The 25,451-nt window shown below is 43.1% G+C and overlaps 1 protein-coding gene across 1 annotated transcript in view; it reads right to left on the reverse strand.

Annotated features, from left to right (window-relative positions):
• Positions 1-2,246: 2,246 nt before the first annotated feature.
• Positions 2,247-25,451, reverse strand: part of cobl (cordon-bleu WH2 repeat protein) — a 67,089-nt gene continuing 43,884 nt past the window's right edge. Inside the window, exons 10-19 of the mRNA XM_078287364.1 lie at positions 22,109-22,712; positions 17,078-17,230; positions 12,205-12,529; positions 10,229-10,351; positions 9,859-10,049; positions 8,138-9,750; positions 7,663-7,887; positions 7,372-7,488; positions 5,943-6,281; positions 2,247-4,600 (exon numbers count right to left, since the gene is read on the reverse strand). Of these exons, the coding sequence (XP_078143490.1) occupies positions 4,517-4,600; positions 5,943-6,281; positions 7,372-7,488; positions 7,663-7,887; positions 8,138-9,750; positions 9,859-10,049; positions 10,229-10,351; positions 12,205-12,529; positions 17,078-17,230; positions 22,109-22,712 (3,774 nt within the window). The 3' untranslated portion in view covers positions 2,247-4,516. The remainder of the gene's footprint in view (positions 4,601-5,942; positions 6,282-7,371; positions 7,489-7,662; positions 7,888-8,137; positions 9,751-9,858; positions 10,050-10,228; positions 10,352-12,204; positions 12,530-17,077; positions 17,231-22,108; positions 22,713-25,451) is intronic.

Here is a 25,451-nt window from a genome sequence, read left to right on the forward strand (position 1 = left end):
GGTGTCATGATTGATGACCAACTAACCTTTAAGGAGCATGTGGCTTCTGTTGCTCGGTCATGCCGATTTGCCCTGTACAACATCAGGAAGATCAGACCCTACCTGTCTGAACATGCAGCACAACTCCTAGTACAGGCGCTTGTAATATCACGCCTTGACTACTGCAACTCCTTTCTGGCAGGGCTCCCGGCATGTACGCTCAAACCTCTGCAGATGATCCAGAACGTGGCGACGCGTCTGGTCTTCAACCAGCCCAAAAGAGCATATCACTCCGCTGTTCATATCCCTCCACTGGCTCCCAGTTGCTGCCCGCATCAAGTTGAAGTCCTTGATGCTCGCCTACAAAGCAGCAACCAAAACGGCTCCTACCTACCTGAACTCCCTCATTCAGGTCTACGCTCCCTCCCGCCCACTACGCTCTGCCAAGGAGCGGCGCCTGGTGCTGCCACCACAACAAGGCCCTAAGTCTCTAGCCAGACTCTTCTTCTGTGGTTCCTCGGTGGTGGAACGAGTTACCAAACTCCATTCGATCCGCAGAGTCCCTCTCAATCTTTAAGAAAAGGCTAAAGACCCAGCTCTTTAGTGAACACCTTCTCACCTGATGGACTGTGTAATCCAAAAAAAAATAAAAAATCTTTATCTGCCTCTATGCACTCTATGCATTGCCTCTATGCACTGCCTCGTAGCACCTATGTCCTGTTGGACCAGAACTTAGCTTTATGGCACTTATTCTCATTGTTCTCTCCTGACTAGATCATTGCTTGTGTTGTATTAAAATCTCATGTGTACGTCGCTTTGGATAAAAGCGTCTGCCAAATGGGAAATTGTAATTGTAAATGCATTTCTCTGTTGGTAAAATACCATCACTATCAGGAGACTGGACACTGCTTTGTTTTTGCTATCTGACTTTGTGGAAACCGGGAACGGTTCTTCACACTGTGCGCCCTAAGATCATGAAGGGATAAAGAAAAAAAAAACATATTTCACTTTCTAAATGGCAAGGCCCATAGCTTCCCCTTGAGGTGAGTCCCAGTCTTGAACGTGTAATTCACCCATCAGTATGGCCATGCTACCAACTGAAACCATTTAAAAGCATACTCTTAGTTAGACAAAGCATAGCATTTATATCAGAGTGAGCTTAACCGACATATTCAACTTACAAAAGCATGGCAGACTTGTTGACTTGGTATCTAAGGACATCGCATCTACATTACATCTAATCTGCTGCTATAAAGAATTCTCTACAAATATTTGCATACGCAATGTGTATTTCCATGTGATTTTGCAACTCATATGGACTTTTGCATCATTCAAGTGGGTTTATGTGTGTGTGTGTGTGTGTGTGTGTGTGTGTGTGCAATGACTAGTGTTTCAGGAAACAGGTTAATGCAGGTTAGGTTCAAGCTCTGTGAGAGTCATTATGTGTGGCCACATGGTGATGAGTCAGGGTCATGAGCTGCTGCTCGGAATAGTAGCTCATCTGTGGTGTGGTAATACAGAGAGGGAGAGGGAGAGAGAGAGAGAGGGAGGGAGAGAGAGAGAGAAAGAAAGAGAGTTGTGACATATTTCATATGGACAGCAAGGAGACCACAGTCTATAGACAGCCACACTGATGGGAATGGAACAGTGAATCAGACACATCAGAATGACACTTTCAAGGTCAACGGTCATGACACCACCTGTCTAACCTCTGACTTATCGCTATCTAAGGAAAAGAGCAGCAATTCATATCAAATTACAAAAAAATACAGGAATGACACTTGGATTTTGTTTGTTTTTGATATGAATTAACTTTGACCTGCAATCCATTCATTAAATACTTAAATATACAAATGTTTCCAACCCCAACTGATATGATACTCATTTATAATATTTTGTATGCAACGCTCTTAAGATAGCCAGTAACTTGAAAAAATGAAACACAATAGGTTTTACTTTTACAATCATGTTCTAAGAGCAGGAGTGACTTCTGTCAAATGGTGGATATCTGGTTCTTCAAAGTCCATTTACAACCATAAAATACTAAGCCCAAGGCTTAAATCCACTTTCACCATTAATCAGTTAAAATGGCCATGAGGACTGCATGCACTGTGTTGCTCTTCATAAAACTTGCACTCAGAGTATACTGGGCAGCAGAGGGCAATCTGGGAGGAAAAGAGTGCAATAATTGACTGTGTATTCTGCACAATACTTAAAATAGTAAAAAAAACACAACAAAATGTTACATTAAAAGAGTCAGTTCTTGCTTGATTACAAAATCATTTATTGAATCAAAAATTAGGTAGACAAAAATAACAACTGTGCAACCTTCCCAAAAACAATGTGCACTTGAAACTTAAAAAGCAACAGCTTATAAAACTCTCACACTAAATCATTAGAATATCATTCTGCCAATGTACCATTTAAACCAAATCTATCACTGTGATGATTTTTCTTTAGTTTACAAAATATACAAGGCTATGCTGTGCTGTAGGATATTGTGTGTGAATGAAACCATTAGCAGAAATGAAATAACCCCCTCCAATAAAGAGAAAAAAAGAAGAAAAAAGAAAAGGTTTTCCCTCAGAATAAAAGGTACATTATTTTTTGAGCGTTGATCTGAGCATAAATTAAAGTAGATCTCTATGAAACTAGGAATGTAACTCCCTTTACTTATATTTATATCACAATATGCAGCAGCAATCATGTGCACACCTGAATATGGGTCCTCTAGGGTCTATCATTCAGGTCTTCACTCTAAAGGTGATTCAGTGCTACCAAACTACTTCATCTATAAATATATTACACCATTTTGATACACATTTCTCTCTATCAATCATAGCTACTCCATTCTGTAAGCTTTACATACACAACAGAATGAAATGTACCAACACCTGTCTAAATCAAGGCCACAGGCAGCCTAAACTACTGCTGACACACTCCTACAACAGCGGGTTTGTATTATATAGCCATTACATATTGGTAACGACTTGTTGATTAATAAACTAATCTCTTTGCTCATGGTGGTCTCCACCAATAACATACTTCCAATAACAGTGCTTCAAAAATGCTCTGAAATGTCAAGGAAGGGATAGGTTAGTCTTAATTTCTCTCTATATGTAATCTATTAAACATTTAAGGCATGGTCAGTTATACCGTCAGTGTACAGCAAAAACAATGACTCACCAATTTTGTTAGGGGGGTGATGGGTGATATTGTCTCCCATGTGAAAATAAACGTGCCCCGGGCCTGGCATGAAGCCAAACCAACGATAACTGCATTGTAAAATATCAAAAGTGCACAGGTGCCAATGGAAAATCAAGATTTCTGCAGACACTGACCATGTATGACAATGTGAGTAGATTTTAAACAGCAGCATAAATGAGGGTTAGAAGCCAAAAGTGGAGCAGAAAGAGCTAGCAGGCACTAGTCAGTCACCAGTTCACTACTCCTCACAGCCAAGTATTGTACAAGTTGGCATTATGGACCAGATCTGGGCAAAATAATACACTTCCTCAACCTTGTTTTCCCTTCTTTAAGTGCACTTAAAAACATGTTTTCAATTATTTTCATTATTCTACTTGATCCATTAAACAAATCTTAAGTTGCCCATATCTGGGAACATCATCAGGTCTAACTTATTGCACCCCATATGGAATATTTACAGCAAACATCATATACATAACACTGACTGAGCAACAGCATAAGGCATCCATAACTTAACTGTTAAAAGCAAATAAAACGATCAAAACAAATATGATCTGAAAGTAGCATCAACCATTTAAACTCGAAATATTTATTTCTTTGATGAAAAAAATGAAATAAAATAAAATTGGCACATGCTTTTTACACCCTTCCAGTTATAAAAACTACTGAATTCAAGTACAGATGGCGAGATATGTATAGGAACAGTGATATGTTATAGAGATGCACACAGTATGACAGACTGTAGCAAGGAATAATGGAATAATAGCCTAGAAACCAAAAGTGTTAAATTTGCTCCAATGAAAGCATTACATGACACGCATGCACGCATTTCCAAGCAAATGTCAGAAGCTATGTGAAAGATCTTACTTCATGAGCTGAAGCAACTTCAAACTCTTCGCCTCTCAGCTGTATCAGTGAGAGCTTACTAGTGTTGTTTGGCTACAGAGAGCAATGCGAGGGGGCAGAGCATCATTCCCCTTGTAAGAAGAAATGCTTCAATTCCTCCCCCTTGATAACAACAGATTTCAAAACAAGAAACGAGGAATTCCCCTGCCTACCACTGCCTTTATTAAATCTGAATAAATTGCACATTAGCTAAAGTATAAGGCCCCAGACTGTTAGTCAGAGCTGTGGGAGCCCTTCTGGAGAAATCCCTTTTTTCTGTGATTAATGTCATGCATCTGAACAAGATGCCTCAAACAGTCAAATAACCTTCACTTAAAAATTGAATTCAAGCCATTTCCCTGGACTACCGCTGCAAAAGCACAAAAAAAAGAAAGAAATGGAATTTGAGAATCATTCCTCCATGCGGTCATGTGGGCTTCCCCCCTTATTTCTGAGGAAGCGTTGAGGAGGTTGCTTGGATCGTCCCCAGTCTGCCATTCACTTGGACTGTCTTTGTGGGTGCTGCCACCTAGATATAAGAGAGACACAAAATAAAAACAACACACGTCATGTTTGTACTGCACCAAACTGGTCTTGAGAGGAATAAAAGTTCATGATATGCTGCAAAAAGTTCTATGATTTTGTAGATTTTGTATTGAAGCACATTTGAGAATAACATGGAGCAGGACAGAACTACAAATCCTATTCCTCAAAAAAATGCGTAAACAATTCTAACCATATTCCTTTAAGTACATTCATTCTTTGTTATTATTGCTCCTGTCTGCTTTAAACGATGCAAAAATGCCTCGCTATCCTCCGGCAACTTAACTCAGAACAGTCCTGACCTAAAATTCAACTCTATCCTCTTGAAAATATTACACGCGGCAGTACGTTATATCTGTCAGACGGATCTTCATACGTGTTACAATCTACGTCTCACTTCCAGCTCCCCAGCTGCCGCACCACAGGAGGCTTTGTTCTGCCTCAGATGCGTTCCAACGAGGCGAAGGGGAGACGTGAGACTGAGTTCAAATCTCTCTCTATGCGTCTTTTCGCTCTCTGTTGCTCTCTCCCTATCTGTTTGTCTGCTGCTGCTGCCTCTGGCTCTCCTTCCTCTGTCTGTCTGTCTCTGTCTATTTTTGTCTCTTTTTTTCTATCCTTCTCTCCCTTCTTAGATTCATCCAAGGAGAAAGTTTCGGTGGGTGAAATGATTCCGGCATGTGCTCTAAGGGCATGAAATTGAAAAAAAAAAAAAAAATTAATGTCATCAGATGTATACATTTTTTTAATTAACTGCTTTTAAGTTTTTAAATTAACTGACAATGCACTTTGCTCACTGTGTTTTGCACTCAGTTTTTATTTATTTATTTGTTTAGATTACTTGTTTATTATTGTTTAGTTTGTTATGCATCAAACTGAGGGAGCTGCGAACACAACTTTGTTGACAATAAAACAAAATCTTAATCTTATTCATTTTTAGGGTGCTTTGGCTGTGTCTATGCAAAATTTTAATTGGATTATGCTTTCTTTGTTCTATTTTTTGTTGGTGTATTTTTCCTTATTGTATAGACGGAGAGAGAGTTGAAAGCCACCGAGTTTAGGTGGAATTTGATCCATCCATTTCGATTTCATCCAACGGGATATGTGTGATTTTAAAGTTTTACTCACTTTTACTTACTGTACATCATCTCTGTGTGAAATATCTTGCTGCATTATTGCTCCTCAGAAGTTTCAACCCCCCAAGAAGAATTGTTTGGAAAATCCCATAGTACCAATACAGAGTATGTTAGATATGGAGAGTAGGGACATCTGCAACAGCTACCACAACAGCTGTATGGTCAAGGTGGATTGTGGGTAGCAGTCTTTCCTACCTTCTTTAGCCTCTCAGCGGCAGATCCAGAGCGGATGGCCTCCAGCATGGCCTCCCTGGCCATGGCGGGGTTCATGTGGGCGTTACCGCCTGGAAGCACCGCAACGCCGGGCTTAACCTGGGCTGGGACAGGGGGCGCGGGGGGAGGTGGAGGTGGAGGTCCATTGAGGGGCGGTGGCGGTGGTGGGGCGAAGGCAGCAGGAGAAGAGAGTGCAGGGGAAGGGCTGGAGAAAGAGGGAGGAGTGGGAGAGTGAGAGGAGGGAGGGCCTGCGTCGCTCTCCTCCTCCTCGGCAGCGGTCTTCCTGAACTTCTCCAGCTCGTCAGCAGCCCCAGATTTGGTCTGTGGAGCGTAGAGGAGAGAGACAATGGTGAACTGTAGACACACACACACACACACACACACACACACACACACACACACAGGCAGGGGGACAGCTGCTTTCACACACACACACACACACACAAACACACACAAACAAGTGACACACACTCGTGCACGAACACACAAGCGTGGATGCATGTGCGTATATACCCAACCTCTCATTCTCTCACACCCACACCCCCTACTGCACTACAATGTAAAGGTTTAGGACTTTATCAAAGAGATTTGTACTCTAAGTTCACACATATGCTGCTTGTACAACAGAGGCAATATATTGGCAAAATTCTATTCTATTTACATATACACATTCCATAAGAGACGTTCAAAGAGGGCCCACTATATTTATCTTCCATCTTTTTCTTTCTTTTCTTTTTTGTTGGAGAAAAACCCAAAGAGTTTGAGTCCGATTTAGTCATGCAGCATTCCAGAGATTCCAGTTCTGGTCAGGAACCCTCTAGAATAGAACCGCAGATGGGCCTCCGCTACAGCAGCACATTTCCTGCCCCTGTCATTCTACATGGCTCCTTACATGACAACAAACCACAGCTTGCAGTCCACATACAGGGATGGAAATAGACACCCATGCTTGCATAACATGCTTCCATGCATAGTTCTGTGAGTCGCTAACTAGCTAACAGACACAGATGTTAGCATTTGCATTCTCTTTAAACACACTGCTGCAGTTTATTCATAATACAATGATCTTTTTCCATAGAGGAGTTGTAACAGTTATGATACCAATCTTTCAGATTGCGTACACTTGTTTGTCCCTTTTTAAGTGTCAAAAAGGAAAGTATAAAAGAAGAATAATTGAATTTACTTTTTCTATACTCTATACTTTTCTATACTTTTTTCAATACCTTTGATGGATCACAAGTAGTACATGAGCATTCACTTGAGATTGAGTAGAGCATTTGCACTATAATGATGTTCTAACCAAAAATGACATAATGTATTCTCTATGTACTCTCTATGTTAGTGCTACTATCCCCCTTGATAGAAATCTGAACAAATGGTGTGCTGATATTTGACCAAGAGGGTGTTTTACCTTCCTCAGCCTTCCAGAGATGCTCTGAGCTCTGATGGCAGCCAGCAGAGCAGACCTCTCATTCTCCTCCTCAACATATGACGCTTTCTTCAAGCTGCTGGGACCAGAACCGGAGATCTAACATCGAGAGAAGAGGAAGAAAATCAAAACCTCTTACTGCTTTTCCTGTCAACACAATCATGAACATTCAATTGCAGTTTGTTTTAGAATTTCCAATATGTCCCCCAAATCATGTTGGTTTCCCTATCTCCTTCTCATCCATCCATACATCTATCACTCAATGGGTCTCACCTTCTTGAGCCTGTCCTTGCCTCCCGCAGCCTGGATGGCCTCCATCAGGTTGCTGTGGAGAGACGTCTCTTTCTCCACAGACTTGCAGATCACTGGTCTGAACTTTTTTACCGGCCCAAACACTGTCACCTGCTGCGGCTCGGGGAGCACGCCGCCGCCGGACACGATCACGGAAGGTTCTGGTTTCTTCGCCAGCGCTGGATGGCTGCTCATCTCTCTGTTGGTCTGAAGATAAGATATGGAGTATCAACTGTACTGTAATATAATATAAGATAATAGAATAGAGTATGTGAAAGAATACTTATGGGCTTAGAGAGCTCATGACTTCAATAAGATTCCTCCATAACTTTTCATATCTAGGTATCACATTCCTTAAAGTTATAAAGCTCATTTTACTGTGAATTCACTTTCTTTAAACCGAGAAACAACATGAAACATATATATACATCAGGTTTATACATAGACTTGCACTGACCTGGGCTTGGGATGCTGTCTTGAAGGCTGGGACCTGTGTGGTCGGTGACTGTAGAGGACTGGTTTGTGTTGGGCTGGGGCTTCTGGCCTGGATATGTTTAATATGATCTCTGCCATCACTGGCGGTCATATTAATTTGGGTGGGGCTGCGAGGCCGTATATGCTTACTGTTGGCTGTTCCCGTTTCTAGAGTCTTAGAGCTTCCTTTGGTGGATCCAAGGCCGCTAACAAATCCTCCCCTGTCCTGCCTCACCTCTTCAGGATCTCTCTGTCTGTCTGACATGTACTCAGGATAGCTCATAGACCTCTTAGGGCCGGGAGGGTGGAACACAGAACCAGAACTGATCTCCTTATTATCTGATACAGACGACTGGGAGGATTGGTGTGGATTCACATGTATGGACCGACCGCCCTTCTGGAAGCTGAAACTCTGTGTTTTCAGGGAAGCAGAGGACTCGGGGATGTTGGGGATGCTGTTGGGTTTAGTCTTTGGGGTGTATTTAGTGATGGCAGAGGCCACGTACTGGCTGGAGGTTCGCCTGGATGGTTTAAGGAAGGACAGGTCTCTTTTCTGGTCTAGGACAAGAGGAGGGGGAAGGGGAGGTTTATTACTTGGCTGCTGTACATGATTGGACACTGACACCTTGCTCTCCGCCTCTACCCGTTCCTCCTTCGGAACTTCAACGACTTCTTTCACTGGTTCTTTCGCCTTTTCTTTAACCGTCTCTTTGGGCTTGGCCTTCTCTGCAGGTTCATTAGATGGACCTTGTGTCATTTTCAGGTTCTCAGTCTTATTGGTCTTCAATGTAGTTTCTGAGAGAGCAGTGTGAGTATTTCTCAGGTCATCAGCGCTCTCTTTAGCCTTGTCGCTAAGACCTCTGCTGGGTGCCACAACACTTTCTTGTCTTTCATTTGAGCTCCAGAAGGCTTTGGCTGTTCCCAGAAGAGGGGAACCCTCGTTGGAATTAATCCCAGACTCTGACGAACCACCAAATTTGTTGCGGGACATCCCCGGTTTCACCATGTTCCCCTGGTCATCGATCTTAATGGCACCTACAGTTAAGGTGATAGCTGGCTTTTTCGTCACAGCATGGCTGACAGAGGATTTGGGAGGGATCACAGTGAAAGTTTTCATACCAAAGCGTGACGTGGGGTTGCAGGTGATTTTGCTGTGCGGGGTGGTAGCGCTGGTGGCATTTTGGTGGAATCTGTACATAGGAATCGCTTCTTCTTCTTCTGTGGACACCGATCTCTGATTGGTCAGTGGCAGACTGGGCTTCTTCTCTTGAACATTGAGAGTGTTGCTTTTAACTGGACCAGGTTTGATCTGAGTGTTGTGGCTTTTTTTCTGCACACCAACACTGGATTTTACCGCTGTTGTTTGTTTTTCCTCTTTCACAGTCTTGGTCTCTTTCATTTTTGTCTCTATTGTCTTAGTCTGTTTCTCGTCTTTCACTTTACCAATCATAGACTTGTTCTCCAGTGATTTCCTGCGCTGTGCAGGCTGAGATGGCTGCTGTGTATTTGCACCGCTGCTTTCTTTTCTGCCATTTGTGCGAGCATTGTTGTTTTTGTTCTGTATCTCTTCACTGGACTGGTGACAAAAGCTTGGACCTGTGATAAGATGGGATAAGATAAAGTCATTTAAATATATAAATAAAATGCATGAGCTATGTAAAACCCTGAATAAATGGACCCCAAAACACTCATTATTCTCTCTACCTTTGCTGCCAGTTGACTGAGTCCTGGTCAGTAGCTTTGCCTCATTGTCTGTCATGTCATGTCCGTAGTCTTCCAGTACTTCATCTATGGCTGTGACTGGCACGTCCATGTCCACCACAGACACTGGCACCTCGTTGCTGTCTGTGGATAAGGTATAGGGCGTCTCTTTCGCTGAGACAATATCCATGTGGCTGATGTCTGGAATGGGAAACAGGACAAGGGCTAAGAATTTAAATGGTGGTTACATGATACTACCTACTTTAGGCGCATGTTAAAAAAGCTGTGCTGCCCTCAACTCTACATGTAAATGGAACATGTTTTTTGAGATATATTTAGTGCTAAGAATGTCGGGGTCAGCTGAGGCCGCCACTCACCTGCAAGGTCCGCCTCAAAATCTGCCAAAGTCTGATGGAGCCGGGCGGTGAGTTCAGGGTCCTCCTCATAGCTGTCCTTTAACCTGCCTGACTTCTCCTTTGGGCTGATGTCACCGTGTCTGAGGATGGTACAGAAGGACAAGTTTTGAAAAGACATCTGCACACCTACACGGGCGTGCGTACACACACACAAATGCACACACACACACACACACACACAGATACACACACAACGTTTTTAACAAAGCCAACCCCCCAGTCACCAGCTAACAGCCGATATAAACCTTCCAGTTGATGCTGGGATTAGATCCAGTACCCTTCCCGTTACTAATGTGCCTCAGTAACCTAAAGGCTAAATACAGGTCAAATAACATTGGAAAGAAAATAAACCTTTTAGTTTTTTAAATTTTTTGCTTGTTCAAAGTTGAACTTTATTATCATTGGAGCCTGCTGTCTTTGAAATATGCAGCTGTAAAGATATTATTACCACAGAGTTCAAACTTCCTTCACTCTCTCTTCGAGGGTTCAGCAGAGCATTCTCATGAGTCGCTGATGTATTAGCCATAACAAATTGCACCAAGGAGGCCAAACCAAATAGAATTTGTCTTCTAAGAGACTTGGACTGGTCTACTTTTCCTCAACGACTCTGAGAAAACAGGGTTATAGCGCTTTTCCTGGAAACCCGAGGAGCCAGCAGCATCAGGCCAGGCCCTGGATTCAGAAAGTTTCTCTGAGTAAGAGCACTGATCAAGGATCACTGGTCTGGGCACAGCACCATACACATTTTACAACAACTTAAAAGGCAAAAAGTGATCTGGGGCAGTAATCACTTTCCAAAAAGCCCTTTGAATGAAGGCCTAGAACCATAACTATGAAAGCCCAACACTAAGGGTTGAGGGTGCCAGCTTTGGCGACAACTCAAATATAACACATGGCGGGAACCGCTCTTGGTTAGTATTGTTGGCACAGCTAAAAACGTAGGGAGGCTTCTAAAGCTGGAATCAGGAAAAGCTGAAACAGTGATGCTTCACTTTCCAGGTGAAAATACAGGTGTGAAACTAACGTGAATGCCAAATACAAGAATCTAACTAATCATTTTTATGCAGATTTTGGCTTATTAGTGGTTAGGCAGGCTCAAATCCACAACACTGTGAGCACCACACACATCCTAGCCTGCCAAATCACCAGGGTCCCACAAAGTACAAGACTTTGGTCAGAGTTAAACCATATCTCACACATTTAGATGACTGGGGTAACAAATAGGTTATACTGTATCACTAGGCATGATCATTTAGGTGACCTATGAAATAACTGCTGTCAAAAGAGGTTTTTAACATGTTTTTGCAATTCTCCAAAATGACTAGACTTAAAGTCTATTAAAAAATAAAAGGTGGCTGCAGTGTGAGAGATGTGAGGAAGACGATGGGAAGGAGTATGGAGAGAGATGAATAAATGCTGGGAAGCATGAAGCAAGATACATGAGTCAGAGTAAGGTAGACTCTGTGAATCATAGTCTGTCAACCCAGATTCCTTAATGTATCTGTCTCGCTACCCAGAATATGTTTTTAATCAACTTGCTGGACAAACATAGATCATATATTAGGTGAATGAAATTATACACTCTCATGACATCTACTTCCCTCCCTCATCCTCACTCATACTTTCTCATCTTTCTCTACCATTCCTGTTTGGTCATTAATCCCTCCCCTTTCTCTATCCTGTGTCTCCCCATGCTTCCCCTCTTCTGCCATTTATCCCCCTCTCCACCCAATTACCCACACTTCCACACATCCATCTAGCCCCCTACCCACCCCTCCCTCGCTCACAACCCCTCCATCCCTAACCTCAATCCATTTATTCCTCCCTTCCTCCCTCTTTAACCTCCCTGTCCATCCATTTGGGCCACTCTCCTGCTCCAAAGCTGTATCTAAAACGCAGAGAGCATCAGTTCCAGACATCTGACCCTCCGTACCTGTGTCTCGATCCCCAGGTGGCACATCCCTCGTCGCTGTCACTGGAATTGTCCCTCACTGGCCCCAGCGGCCTCTCTCCTCCGCCTCCGCTGCTCCCGTCCAGAGACAAACTCCCATCCGGGGACGTGGGCTGGGTGTCCGACGGGGAGCTGACCAGGCCCGAGTCCTCGCCCTCGGCCGTGCCCTCGGAGGCGGCGTAACCCTGGTCGGGCAGGCTGCTGCCGCCGCTGCTGCTGCTGCCCAGCGACAGAGTCTCCTCCTCGGGCGCGTCGGTTTCTGGGGCCTGGCCACCGGCTCCAGACCTCTGCAGGGAGTGGAGCCAGGCTGGGGGAGGAAAAGAGAGGATGGAGAAAGGTGAGGGGAAGGTGTTTAAGAAAGTGAGATCTAATTTATTTTCAGTTGTTATTGTAATCAGTCAAATTTGTTAGCAATGGTGATTAAGAAAACAGGGTTCCCACGCTCACTTGGACATCCAATCCAATGACTTGTCAATGAGTCTAGGTTTTGTGTGCTGAAATTTAAGGACTGGAAACTGGCATGTTTTGACGTGACATTAGTCAAAATTAGACATCACAGAGGCCTCGTTTTTTTACTCATGATCTTGTCAAGAAATCATGGTGACATCACTCATTTTGAAACTGAACACTGCTGCTACATCAACACAAATATCCATCATAGCTTTCCTCAGGATGTGAAGTGTTGATACTAGGATGGAGAGAGGTCCAGAGAGCTTTTTGATGAATTGAAGTGCTATATTTTAATATAAAATCAAGCACTTTCAAGACTATCCACTCATTTTCAAAAACTTTCAAGGCCTTATTTTATTTTTCTCAAATCTACAGATTTCCAAGGCCCGTGCATGGGAACCCTGCATAACAAATCTCATCGAGGATATTTCTTGTAAAGGAATAAAAAGCACAGGATGCACAGCAGGCAAGGAGAGCAGGAGACGTAAAAGAGAGAGAGAAAGTTGTGAAAGTTGAGAAAGTTGAATGTTTCAACATCTATTCTGGCACCGCACACACAAACATACACACACACACACACAAACCAAAAAACACAAGCCAAATATACAAACATAAGCCAAGAGCACAACCACTTGTGGCTTGATAAAACAGCTTTAATGATGTGTGGGTGGACTTACTGTAAACAAACCATTTTAATTAGATTTTTTACTGTTAGAGTCTCCAATGATAGATAGTATTGCTTCATACCCCCCTCATCTCTTTAGTACAGTCATGCTCTGGTCAATCCTGTGGGCTTTGGAGAACTTATTTAGTCTGTCACTGATCTCATTGAACTGTAAGCCAAGAGAATAAAAGTCAATGTACCGTTTGTTAGGTTTTCAGCAGCCCAGCCAGCATGCAAGGCAGTGGGAAGTCATTAGGGGACGCTTTAAAATGACTTTAACAGTGAGTGACCTTGTTTGTAAAACTCTGTGTGCGTGTGTGTGTGTGTAAGTGTGTGCATTGTGCTCATGCATGCGTGTGTTGTGTGCTGTGCGTGTGTGTGCAAGTACGTGTACTTTATGCCTTCATGCTTGCACGTGTGTCCCATGCATGTATGTCTGTGTGTGCGTTCCTGCACGTGTGTGTGTGTGTGTGTGTGCACTAGGCCTGTCACTTTTGGGCCTGGTCCTAATGGTGTGGAGAGACAGTCAGTTCCAGGAGATGTGGTGATGACTCACAGGGCCGTCCTCCCAGCTCCTTCCCAGCAACAGCTTAGTCATGCCAGCTACAGCCACAGCCAGCACACACACACACACACACACACACACACACACACGACCGCAAGTATACACACCGTCTTATGCTCTCATATGTTTACATATAAGCTTGCACGCACAAATATAAACACGTAAATAAACATAAACACACACACACACACATGCAGAACTCTCAAACACACTATGACCTCGAGCTCATGCGTCTATCCAACACATAACAAACATTACACAAATGTCACCTCACCATCATCTTGCCACATCAATAACACACACGCAAGCAAAAATTTGTCTCCTTTCCCATCCAGATCAATGCTGTGACCGGTTATTCGTGCCAAAATCTAACCGTGGCGACGCTCCATGCAAAATCCCAAGCCAAAAGTCTTGATATTGAGTCTCCAAACCTTTAATTTAAATAATCTCATCCAAACACATTTTCCTTTTATCAGTCACATCACAGATTGTTTTTACGGTCAATTATTTTTGCACTTTCCATAAACATATTTCACTTGCTGCGCATGTTCGTTATCACAAATCTACAGGCTCAAATGAGGCTCTGAACTCAGGCAATTCAAAGACGCTCGTAATGAGCTACACATTTACAAATCAATGGTTTAGAACCAGAAGAGCGCAAATTACATTTTGGATTAAAATGAGTTCAATGTCAAATCTCGATCAGATCTGTTTAGCACCAAAAGTACATTGTTGAAATATGGGCCAAGACATTAACCAACACCAATAATTTAAAATTGCTCTTCATTGAAAAAGGCTTAAATATAGTAATCATAAGGTTCTTATACCCTTCTGGCTCCAAGCCCTTGAAATACTCACTACACAAAAAGAGCATTTCATAACAAGTGTAATATCCCAAATTGTAAACAACGAATACAGTGCTTCCTACTATGATACCAATATTTCCCCCCCGAGGCCAGGTTTCTTAAACCTTTTCAGCCCCGGGCCCAAATGACCAATGATTACTCTTGTCCTGGAACCCAAAACATTGACCCCTTTGTCATATGGGAATCCACCAGAGAAAGGCCTGTGACCCATTTTGGATCCCGACCCATCATTAAAAAACAACAAAAAAAACAAGCTCTAAAGAATTCATGCAAGTAGGTAATAACAATAATAATAAAACATTTTTTTAAACAAATCAGTGTCTAGTGACAATCACCTATCTCTCTCCTTTTTCACATATTATTGTCTTTGTGAGCTACCCTGCAGAAGAGGTACTTTTCAGGTTATATTTCATCTCAGATACTGCATTGTGTTTAAAATGGGTGGGCCAACATCAACGCAGCATGTCATTGATAGATCACCCTTTCCATAATGTTGCAAAAGGCAGCATGCATTCAGGTCTCAGGTTTCTAAACCAAGCCAAAACACCAAGCACAGAGAGGGAAACATACGCTGTCCAACCATTGATCTGCGGATATCGCATCACCAAAATATCGACTGATAGATATCGCATGGCCTCAACTCATAACCTCATCTCAGCACGTCACTCATCAATCACGTTGCAATCGATACGTCTCAGGTTTAGCTCATCTGTCTTAATATAGTCCTCTGATCACATTCTGTGTATCCCCTTTTAACCCCGCCCTGATCTCATACACACTCAATACCAACTAGCGCATCGAGCTGAAATACAAAACCACTTACAATATATACAGACATGTTTGTAAAAAAAACTCAAACAGAAAAGGGTGAAATTACAGGTACGGGAGAGCATGATTTGCTTTCACTTGCGCCATTTTGTGTCCTCGACAGAATAAAACCCAAACTCTCTCAAGGGGAGGCTGCTGCAAAATGACATCTGCGAGGTGTTGCTGTGACACCAAGTGAAAGCAAACGATACACAGAAATGAGAAGGATGCGACAAAGACAGCAGTAGAAAATTCCTCATGAGAATAGGGTGGTGAGCAGGAGAAGAAAGGTCCAGCAGGAGGGTGGAAGAAGGGGGCAAAGAAGCAGCAGCAAAGGGAGCAGATGAGAAAAGATCGATGGGCGAAGGCGGGGTCAGGCGGGCCGCAAGAGAGAGAGACTTCAAGAGCGTTTGGAGCGCAGACGGACCGGCCCGCAGCAGTACACTACAGAGGAGGGTTTGGGGATGGTGGGGTGGGGTGGGGAGGAGGAGGTGGGAGAGGCAGAGAAAAGAACAGATCACATGAGAGATTGATCGATCGGGAACATTGCACTAAGCAGGGTTGAGGATGAAAGCAGCCGTCCGGAGAAAGACCTAAAAATGAATGAAAAAATCAACAGTGAAGTAAAAACGATGGCAATTCGACTATGCAAGGGATACATACAGCAAGCAATATACTGTATAAGACCCTTCCATGGTACAGTAGTCTTTTTGATAGGAGTTCCTTTGCTAGAGATCTTGTCCAAAACCCCTACGCATGGTCCATATCAAGTATCATGCAAACAAAAATCCTGCAAGGAGTTACACAGCAAACTATAACATGGCTCCCGTTTACAACACATCTACTACATGACCATAAAGCCCATGAATGCAGTATTTAAAAAGCTTTCTTGTTGATGAATGTTGCACTGGTGTAAAACCATTGCACCAACCAAGACTTATGGGTTTGAATCTTGCAAGGGTAACATACAAAACTGTCCATGCACTGTATACAGTACGTACCATATAAAACCACTAGAACACCATGTCTTTGGATTTGACTCACAGATGAATTACAGTATTTCTCAACAATCCCGTCCATTATGCATCTAATATACGCCCATGTACTGTATATGGGCCATATAAAAGGCACTCTGGTTGATTGGTGTGGCCCCCAACCCTGACCTTTTGGACCCAGTAGAACTAACAGGGCCCACAGGTTGACATTTATAGATATGAAGCACCTTGACCTCACATGGGCCCCGTAACACCTAACAACTCAGCTGCCTGGCTCGCTGATGGAGATGGAGAGCATGTGAGGAGAGAAAGCACACACACACACACACACACACACACACAAGTTTGACAGAAAAGGATAGTTTCAAAACTGCAATCGAGAAAACAGTTTGAAAAACAGGATAGCAGGGCGGCGTCTAGGAAAGAAAAGAAAGAGTGAAGGAAAACAGAGGGGGCTAAGGGTTCAAGATGTGGAAGTGGACCGTCAGTCCATCCGTCTGGAACCTACACTGGGGAGCTGCTTCCTCCGTGGGACTCTGTGGGGAGTCAGTGCCTGTGGACTCTAAGGGAGGGGAGGATGAGGAGGGGGGCAGGACGAGCTGCGGCGGCTCCTGGGACGGGACGCGACGAGGTTTGGGTGGCGCTGGCCGGTCAGCAGTACCTGGAGGAGAAACAGCATGCAACATGAGATCTTTGGTTGTTTGATTTTGGCGACATCTTTGGTGCTAAGCGGTCTTTGCTGTGGTGTTTCTGCACTGCACTTCCCAGAGATCACCTGTCAATCAAACAGTGTGGGCGGGACTGTGACATATTTTCCTTGGATTTTCTGTTGATAAAGTTTGAGTTTCTGTAGGTATCAGTCTTTTCTTTGTCTGTTCAGCCATGGTGGCTATCACTGCTCATGCTAACTACCCACTTCTTCTTCTACTACTACTTAAGGATTTTTCCTGGGAAAGACCTACCAGACACCGGGTGTTTAGAACAGCAAATGTACCAGCTTTCATGAACTGAGTATAGGCTGAATCACTGTTGCGCTATATCAATGAGCGATAGAGAGTAGCAAAACATTTATATGAAAATGTCAGATTATTACTTTAAAAAAGCAATTTAGGATTTTTGCCATTACAGAATGACTCTTCCTACATGCAGTCAGTATCTCCTTAAGTAAATATAGGATTGCAAAGTTTAAATGGGAAATTACACTGGATTTAGGATTTATATCTGTAATGGCAAAATGGGATTGGTCCTAACTTTGAATTTTGGCATCAGGTAGAATAGACAGTAGAGTGTTTTATTACATAATGTCGCCACATTTTAACCTTCATTCAGTTAGATAGTTATTTATTGAAGCAATGGAGATGGGCAATGTTGGCAGAGATGGAGACTGGCAAATGGGACAAAATCAATATGGATAGCATAGCGGGCTGTCAGGAACAAAGGCATAATTAAACAGCCTGTTGATCACAGCTGCCTCAAAAGGATGGTGATGTATCATTGCCTTGTGACGCGTCAGTGTGTTGTGTCTTAGTCAGCAGGTGCTGTGTATACACTATTTTATCTCAGTTTATTTTGTGTCGACAAGAGGAAGGAACTGAAACGGCACTGAGGGCTGAGATGATAAACTACACCATCATAACCTTGACAGCTACTGTAGCACAGCACACACACACACACACACACACACTACTAGAGGTTCACTGAGGCTTTACGTGCTAAACTAAATCATGATAACCTTGACACAGCCTCAGTAAAATGTCTACAGAAAGATGCACGCTGGTGACATCTGCGCTATATCAGAGTTTGTCAAACCTGACGCCATAGAAGGTTCTATTGAGTAGATTTACACAGGAAGCGCTGATCTAATTTTGAACTCGACCCCGATCTGTTTCAGTCAAAAGCTGCAGTGAAAAGATCAGATGAGTCATAGTGGGAGAAAAAAAATCTGTTTTTCTGCTCCTGTGTCAATCCAAAATGCGCTTTTTTGATTAAATTCAATTTCAATTCAATTAAAATTCAAACAACATATTACGTCATGAGTCACATAGTGTGTCACATAGTGAGGAAATGTGTTGTCAGCTCACAGTTACAGGCAGATGAGGTGAGAGCAGCAAAGTGTTCGGAAGAGGATGCATCGTAAGCCAGAGGGGCTAAAGGAAGGATGTGCCTATCAACAGCTCTTACCTACAGCAGATTAAGATGAATAATGCCCTATTGTCAGTGTTTGTAGTGTATATGAGAGTGTTTCAATAGTGTATGAGAGGTTTCAATAGTGTATGTAAGAGGTTTCAATAGTGTATGTAAGAGGGTTTCAGTGGTGTATCTGATTCTAAAACTTTTCAGTAGTGTTTTTGAGTGTTTCAATAGTGCATGTGAGAGGTTTTCAATAGTGTATGTGTGAGTGTTTCATTACATTTTAATGTGTAAGCATCTCATACATGTATGTGAGAGGTAAAATATGTGTATGCGCAAGGTAAAGGTTGAATTAAGTCCTATACGGCACCTCATATAGAAACACACACACACACCCATGATTATTTCTAGTTCAACGGTTCATAGCTCTATCTCTGTTTACCTGGAGTCAGGGCATCTCCCAAAAATGAAAGACGATTCTGACTTCTGCTCTCACATATATCAAACAAAAAATGCAAGGCATTGGAGGCTCTATGAAAAATACATTACTGTGTACATTTCTATTCCCTGCCTATACAAGCATCAAGGCAGCAGCCTATACTGTAAGGTGAGGGCGCAGTCCTAATGTGTATATGAGGTGTAAGTGTGTTTCCTCCCATACCTTATAGTGCATCGATAGAGCTTGTCATTAAAGCTAGTTGGCTTTTTAAGCATTTGGAGTGAGTCATCTATAATTGATGATGACGTGTAATGGCATGAAGTCAGTGGGCTTACAACACATATGATCCAGTATATCAGGGGTCTCTTATTGTAGTATATATTAAGGTATCATAAAAGGTTTGATAAAAAGTAAGTTATGTGTATAGGACAAAATGGTTTTGGATAGAATGTGGCATATGAAGTACAAATTTTGCATGGATAACTATATTTGACTGTTTTTTTTGCAACTAAGCCTTTTAACTCGCTCATGCAGTGTATACTTTCTCACATAAAATAAAGAGAAAAGGGAGTGAGAGATAGAGAGAAAAAAAGATCGAAAAGAATAGGGGGAGGTGGAGATAGCACAGGGGGTGGAGAGAGTCAGACAGAGGCGAGGAGGAGAGAAAATAGGGAGCGAGTCGGAGCGAGAGAGAGGAGAGAAAGCGCTGCACTGTCAGCAGAGTGTCAGGAAACAGACCGACAGCAGAAGCCAGGTCTATGAATTTATAAATCCCCCCCTCCCGCTGTCTGTTCCAGCCCGTCTCATGCACTAACCTCCTCATACTTCATACTTTCTCTTCCTTTCATCTGCCTCTCCATCATTCTCTCTCTCTCTCTCTCTCTCTCTCTCTCTCTCTCTCTCTCTCGCTCCCCTGTCATCCCGCTGCCTAAACCTTCCCATGCTCCTTTCCCTGAACCTCATCCTGAACCCCATCACCTTTTCTTATCCCGCTCTCATCTCTTCCCCTGTCAGACACCTCTCTGCTGCGGCCCAGCTTTGCTATGGAGAAAGATGGAGATTATACAGAGATCAATACGAGGCTGACTAGAGTTCAAATAGATCCAGTTTAGATCTGTGATGGATCTGTCCGTCTTTATGTCTGCTGGCTTTGAAGGTTTGCACAAGCGTTTGCATACATATGCGAGAGAGAGAGAGAGAGAGAGAGAGAGAGAGAGAGAGAGAGATGAAAGTTGGATGAAAAACATGAAGAATATGTATGAATGTATATTCCCTGAAAAACTCTATTTTTAATGGCTAATTTTGATGATTTATTTTCCTCACAAACATGCGTTACATAAACACAGAAATACTGATAGTCAGTGGACAGTGGAATGTCTGAATACACAGCAACACACACACACACACACACAGATACATGGGTGGGGATGGGAGTCATTTTCTGAAATGTTGGTTAATTGAGCAGTTTTTAAACTGTCATGCCAATAAAGCACATTGAATTGAACTGAATTGAGAGAGAGAGAGAGAGACAGAGAGAGAGATAGAGAGAGCGAGAGATAGAGAGAGTGAGAGAGACTAAGAGGAGCGTGAATGAGATGTGTGGGTGAGAGACAAGAAGACTGTATTGTCTTGCAAGCTATGATGAAAACCAGCTCCACTAGTTCCTGAACGTCAGCCACGACAGTTATACTCTCACACACACACACACACACACACACACACACACACACACACACACACACACACACACACACACGGACAGTCTGTCTTTCACACCAGTTTATGTTCGTCATCCGTGACAGTTTAAGTTTCAGATGTTGCTGAAGTGTGACAGCTCAGTTCTCTAGGGCAGACATCTCACTTTCTAGTTGGCAGAAAAACCTCTTCGGGCAACTTGTGACTTCTGACTGTACTGCTTCTCCAACACTGGGAGGAAGAGTGTTTACCTTCACTGTCAAGAGTTCAGTGACGAGCAGTTCCTTTCCTCTGATGAACATTGTGAGCGGAATATGAAATTGTGATATGTCAGTTGGTATTCATCAAAATGCAGTTTTAGAGAGTAACTCATGGAAGGTGTTAAAATGAAAAGGTATTGAAGAGAATGATGTGTGGCATAACGCTATGTGCAAACGCCAGGTAGATCTCATTAGAGCTTCATTGCCCATGGTGCTGTGTCATGGTACTTTTTAACAGGAGGTAACTTAATCATTTCTGGATCATTTCTATTTTAGGGTTATTCAGATACATTTCAGGTAAACTTCAAGTGATTGTTTTTTCTTCCAAAATTGGTTATTCAAATGTGGATATAGTTGTCATTCAAAACTGTGTCAGGCGCTAGTGCTTTGTCTGTCCATAGTGCTGTGATATAGATGTTTACCAATGGTATTGTATCATTCACTTATGACCCTATACTGTACTGAGAAGTAGGCTTGGGTGATATCCAAAATGTAATATCGCGATGCTGTCCCACCAAAATATCACGATATGTGATATTATCGTCGTTTGCGATTTTTTGGGTATTTTATTTCTAAATTTCATCAAATTTCTAGGCTATTAATAATAATTATTATCATATAATTTTTGTATATATATTATAGAAATTTGATCTTACTATTCAAGCATTGGAGGAAACAGTGGCCTGCTATTTCCAGGAAAACAGGCTGATTGTGGAAAAGGGAACCCATTTGAAATAAAATGAAAAAAATTTCACTATACAACTATGATTTTTTTGGGTGTTTTTTTACTATCCTACCACTAGTAGATTATAGGTTTCTAAGTTTAAAAGTTTGCACAATTGTGATCTAAGCATCTATCCAAGCCTACTGAGAAGTAACTCTGTGTCTGCTGTGCGATGATTTAGATGATGATTTTTTGTTGTACCTCATTAATATGTATATGAGTTGTTGCCTAGTATTGTTTGAGTTAACTATGTAGTGTGTCTGTTCATTGTGTCATAATGTAGATATTTACCGATGGCACTGTGTCTGTTATTCTCAACCTCATCCAGTTTCAGGTTGAGGGCCGACTCCGTCTCTGACCCGGAGCTGCTGGCCGCAGCCGCCTCTTGATCCGATTGGTCGGCCATGCTGCTGGCCCCCTCCGACTCCTGCTCCATCCTGCTGCTGGGGGCGGAGCTGGTCGTGGTGAGCTGGGCCCGGGCGGGTGTGGACACGCCCGCCGTGCTGCTGCTGCTGCTGCTGCTGCACAGGAAACCGGCTGGATCCGGGTCGACGTCCGAGTCGTCGATGCTGTGGCTGAGGTCGGAGCTGGAATCCTGCACCGCCAGGCTGTCGAGGGTGGTGCTGCTCGACGCCGGGGAGCTGGGGACCGGGGTGGCGTGCGCCGCCGCTTTGGGGGAGATGGGGCCTGTCGTTACTGCTGCGGTAGGAGAGACGGTGATCGAATGCACCGCCTTGATATGGGAGGCCGGGGCGGGCGTTTCAGCAGCGCGGCTATCGGGGGTGGGAGTAGCAGAGGTCGAGGTGTCGTCGGGGCCTGGGGTGATGGAGGCAGGGGTGGGGGGAGGGGCCGGAGCCTTTCTTTTCCTCTGCTGGCTTTCTGAGCCAAGGCCCATCTACGAGACAAAAAGTGAGAGAAAGGGAGAGAGAGAAAGAGAGACACACAGAGATAGAAAGAGAGTAGAAAGTTAATTTGTCGGAGCACCTTTTGCGTGTGTGTGTATGTGTGTGTGTGTGGTCTAACCATAAATCAACTGGTAAATTCAGTGTGCCAGGAGTCAAGCAGAGTGTACTACTAAGTAATTAAATCGAGTGGAGTTTTGGCAGGACTCTGACTCTTCAAATCCATCAGAGTGCCAACATTCTTCTTAAATTATCCTACGACAAGTCATATAATATCTGGCAGGGATACAGTAAATTTGATGCAGTGGTATTCTGATACACCAAACTGATATTAGTATTTTACAGTGGTATTTCTTATCAGTATTTCAGGGAACATCAACCATCAGTCAAACTGAATGCTTTCTGGCTGAAGGCACTGATCACTGCAGGTGTTTGGGCAGAATGAATGACAGTCAGAGGCATTGGCAAAACGATGTGATTTTTTTGAGTACCATGCACATCTGCAAACCAAAAAAAACATACTTTGTCTTATCATATTGTTCCAGTCTCTGCTTTACTCGCTTTCAGTTCAGTTTTAACACCTTTATTGGCACGGTACAACTTAAGTCACTTAAGCAAGAACTCAATGATAATGACAAATGATGATAATTTTAAATGATACAAAGTGAACTTTGGCTCAATGGGAACAAGTGGTTCAAAAGAAATCAGTCATCTCCATTATAACATTTATATATGTTTTATGTTCTTCATAGTCACCGCTGGTAATAGAAACCAATAAATTCAAATACTGGTGGGGAAAGATTTTTTGGAGATTGAAGGAATTTCACATAGATTTGCATAGGAGGGAGAGCAGACTAGCTAGGCAAGAGAGAGAGAGAGAGAGAGAGAGAGAGCGAGAGAGAACAGTCTTAAGGGCACGGCTGATGGATTATCACCATGAATCATCAACGAGCTAATTATTGTGAAACTATGTGTTTTTATCCGTGGTAGACGAACACATTGACACCTTGTTCTCCCGGTGGATCTTGACTTTCTATGAATTCAATTTTCTAAGAATCACTTTTAAGTGCTTCGGGCAGGTCCCAGCAGTGTCACTCTCCATATTTCTAAGAAATCTCAAGTGCTGCAGCTTTGCACCGTTTATCTTTCCCTCGCTCTGACACTCGGCAGAGAACATGCCCGGAGCTGCATGCAGCGTTGCATCATGCAGCGGGACGAGAGCTGATCAGGCCACCTTGCCTTTCAGCAGGGGAACTGGGTTCACCCACGTGAACTCAGTGAACTCACTGCGAGGCATGTTATGGAAATCCAAATGGCCCCCCAACTGGTTGCCTTTCTTTTCACTGGTCTCCCTCTCCTCTCCCTCTCTGGTATTCATACATACATGAATACAGACATACCAGTGGATGTGGGCCAAAGTTGAAGTTGAAATGGATGACTGACTTGCCTACGAAGATGGATGTGTGTGTGTGTGTGTGCGCGTGTATGTGTGTGTGTGCGTGATCCCTGCAGAGTGAAACATAAGACTGCAGCCAAGCCCTACTATGAAAGGAAGAGAGCCGTGGCCTCAACACACACACACACACACACACACACAAACACACACACACATACAATTGTCTCTGTGACTGTATGAGTGCATACACACTCTCACACATACACACAAATGCACACACACTAGCAGGAACAGTATATCTCATATCTCAGGCTGAGCTGGGGTATATGGATTAGGGGGTTGTTAGGGGTTGCAGGGTTAAGTGTGTGCTGCTCTCATGGGCTTAGTGGCGCCATGACTGGGAACGCAGCATGTACTTAAGATGGTTAGAGACTGAAGCCAAGACTCAAGACTCTGTATTATACCACATTCAAGGTCACACTGTACATTAAGTCAAGCTGAGTATATAATATAATAATGTAAGCACTGTATTTATGTGTGTATATCTTTGGGTTTTTACTGAACAGTTTTTTTCTTCTGTTCGAGAAAATGAAAAGTTGTATATTACAGTGCAAGATGGTCTTTTCAGTAGAAAAATAGAAATGGCTCCTTTGTATTGTCGAAGAGAAGTTTACAGTGATTCTTTTCAAGTAGCTACCCATGTCAAGAGGCAAGATGTGGACACTTTTGCTCAGGGCTCAGGTCAGCAACAAGTCAAAGGACGGTCAAAGTCTCAGGTGGATTCACAAGTCCTGACCCTGTACGTAGAGTCATCACATCACATCCAAGTTGTGTGAGAGCGAGTGATGAGTACAGAGCAGTTTAAAAATCTACATAGACAAATTAATATGGTAGAAAGACGCAGCATCACAATAATCAAAGACTGTAGAGAAATCTGTAGCACTATAGAAGTTAAGTAGCATGACAGAATCACAATATATGGATACGGGAGGTGCTATACACTCTTTGGTCCCTTTTATTGGCATTGAAATGTATTTGAATGTATTTGAAGCCCCAACATTCACAAGGTCAAGCTTGTCATCACCTGACACCTGACTTTAGAGAAGCAGATTCCATGGTTCATGGTCTACTAAAACTCCATGGGGGATCAAATACTAAAGGACAGTGTATTCTAGACTCTTTAACTCAATACACTTTTACACACTGCGAGCAACACGATCAAAAAGTCACCGGAAGTCCATTCATTTCCTACAAAGCTCAACAAGCTTGTCGCCATGGCTGAACTTTTCACGGTCGTCAGCCGTCAATAGCCAATACCACGCTTCCTTGTTTCCCA

Source organism: Centroberyx gerrardi, chromosome 12, assembly GCF_048128805.1.
Source record: "Centroberyx gerrardi isolate f3 chromosome 12, fCenGer3.hap1.cur.20231027, whole genome shotgun sequence".
NCBI lineage: Eukaryota > Metazoa > Chordata > Actinopteri > Beryciformes > Berycidae > Centroberyx > Centroberyx gerrardi.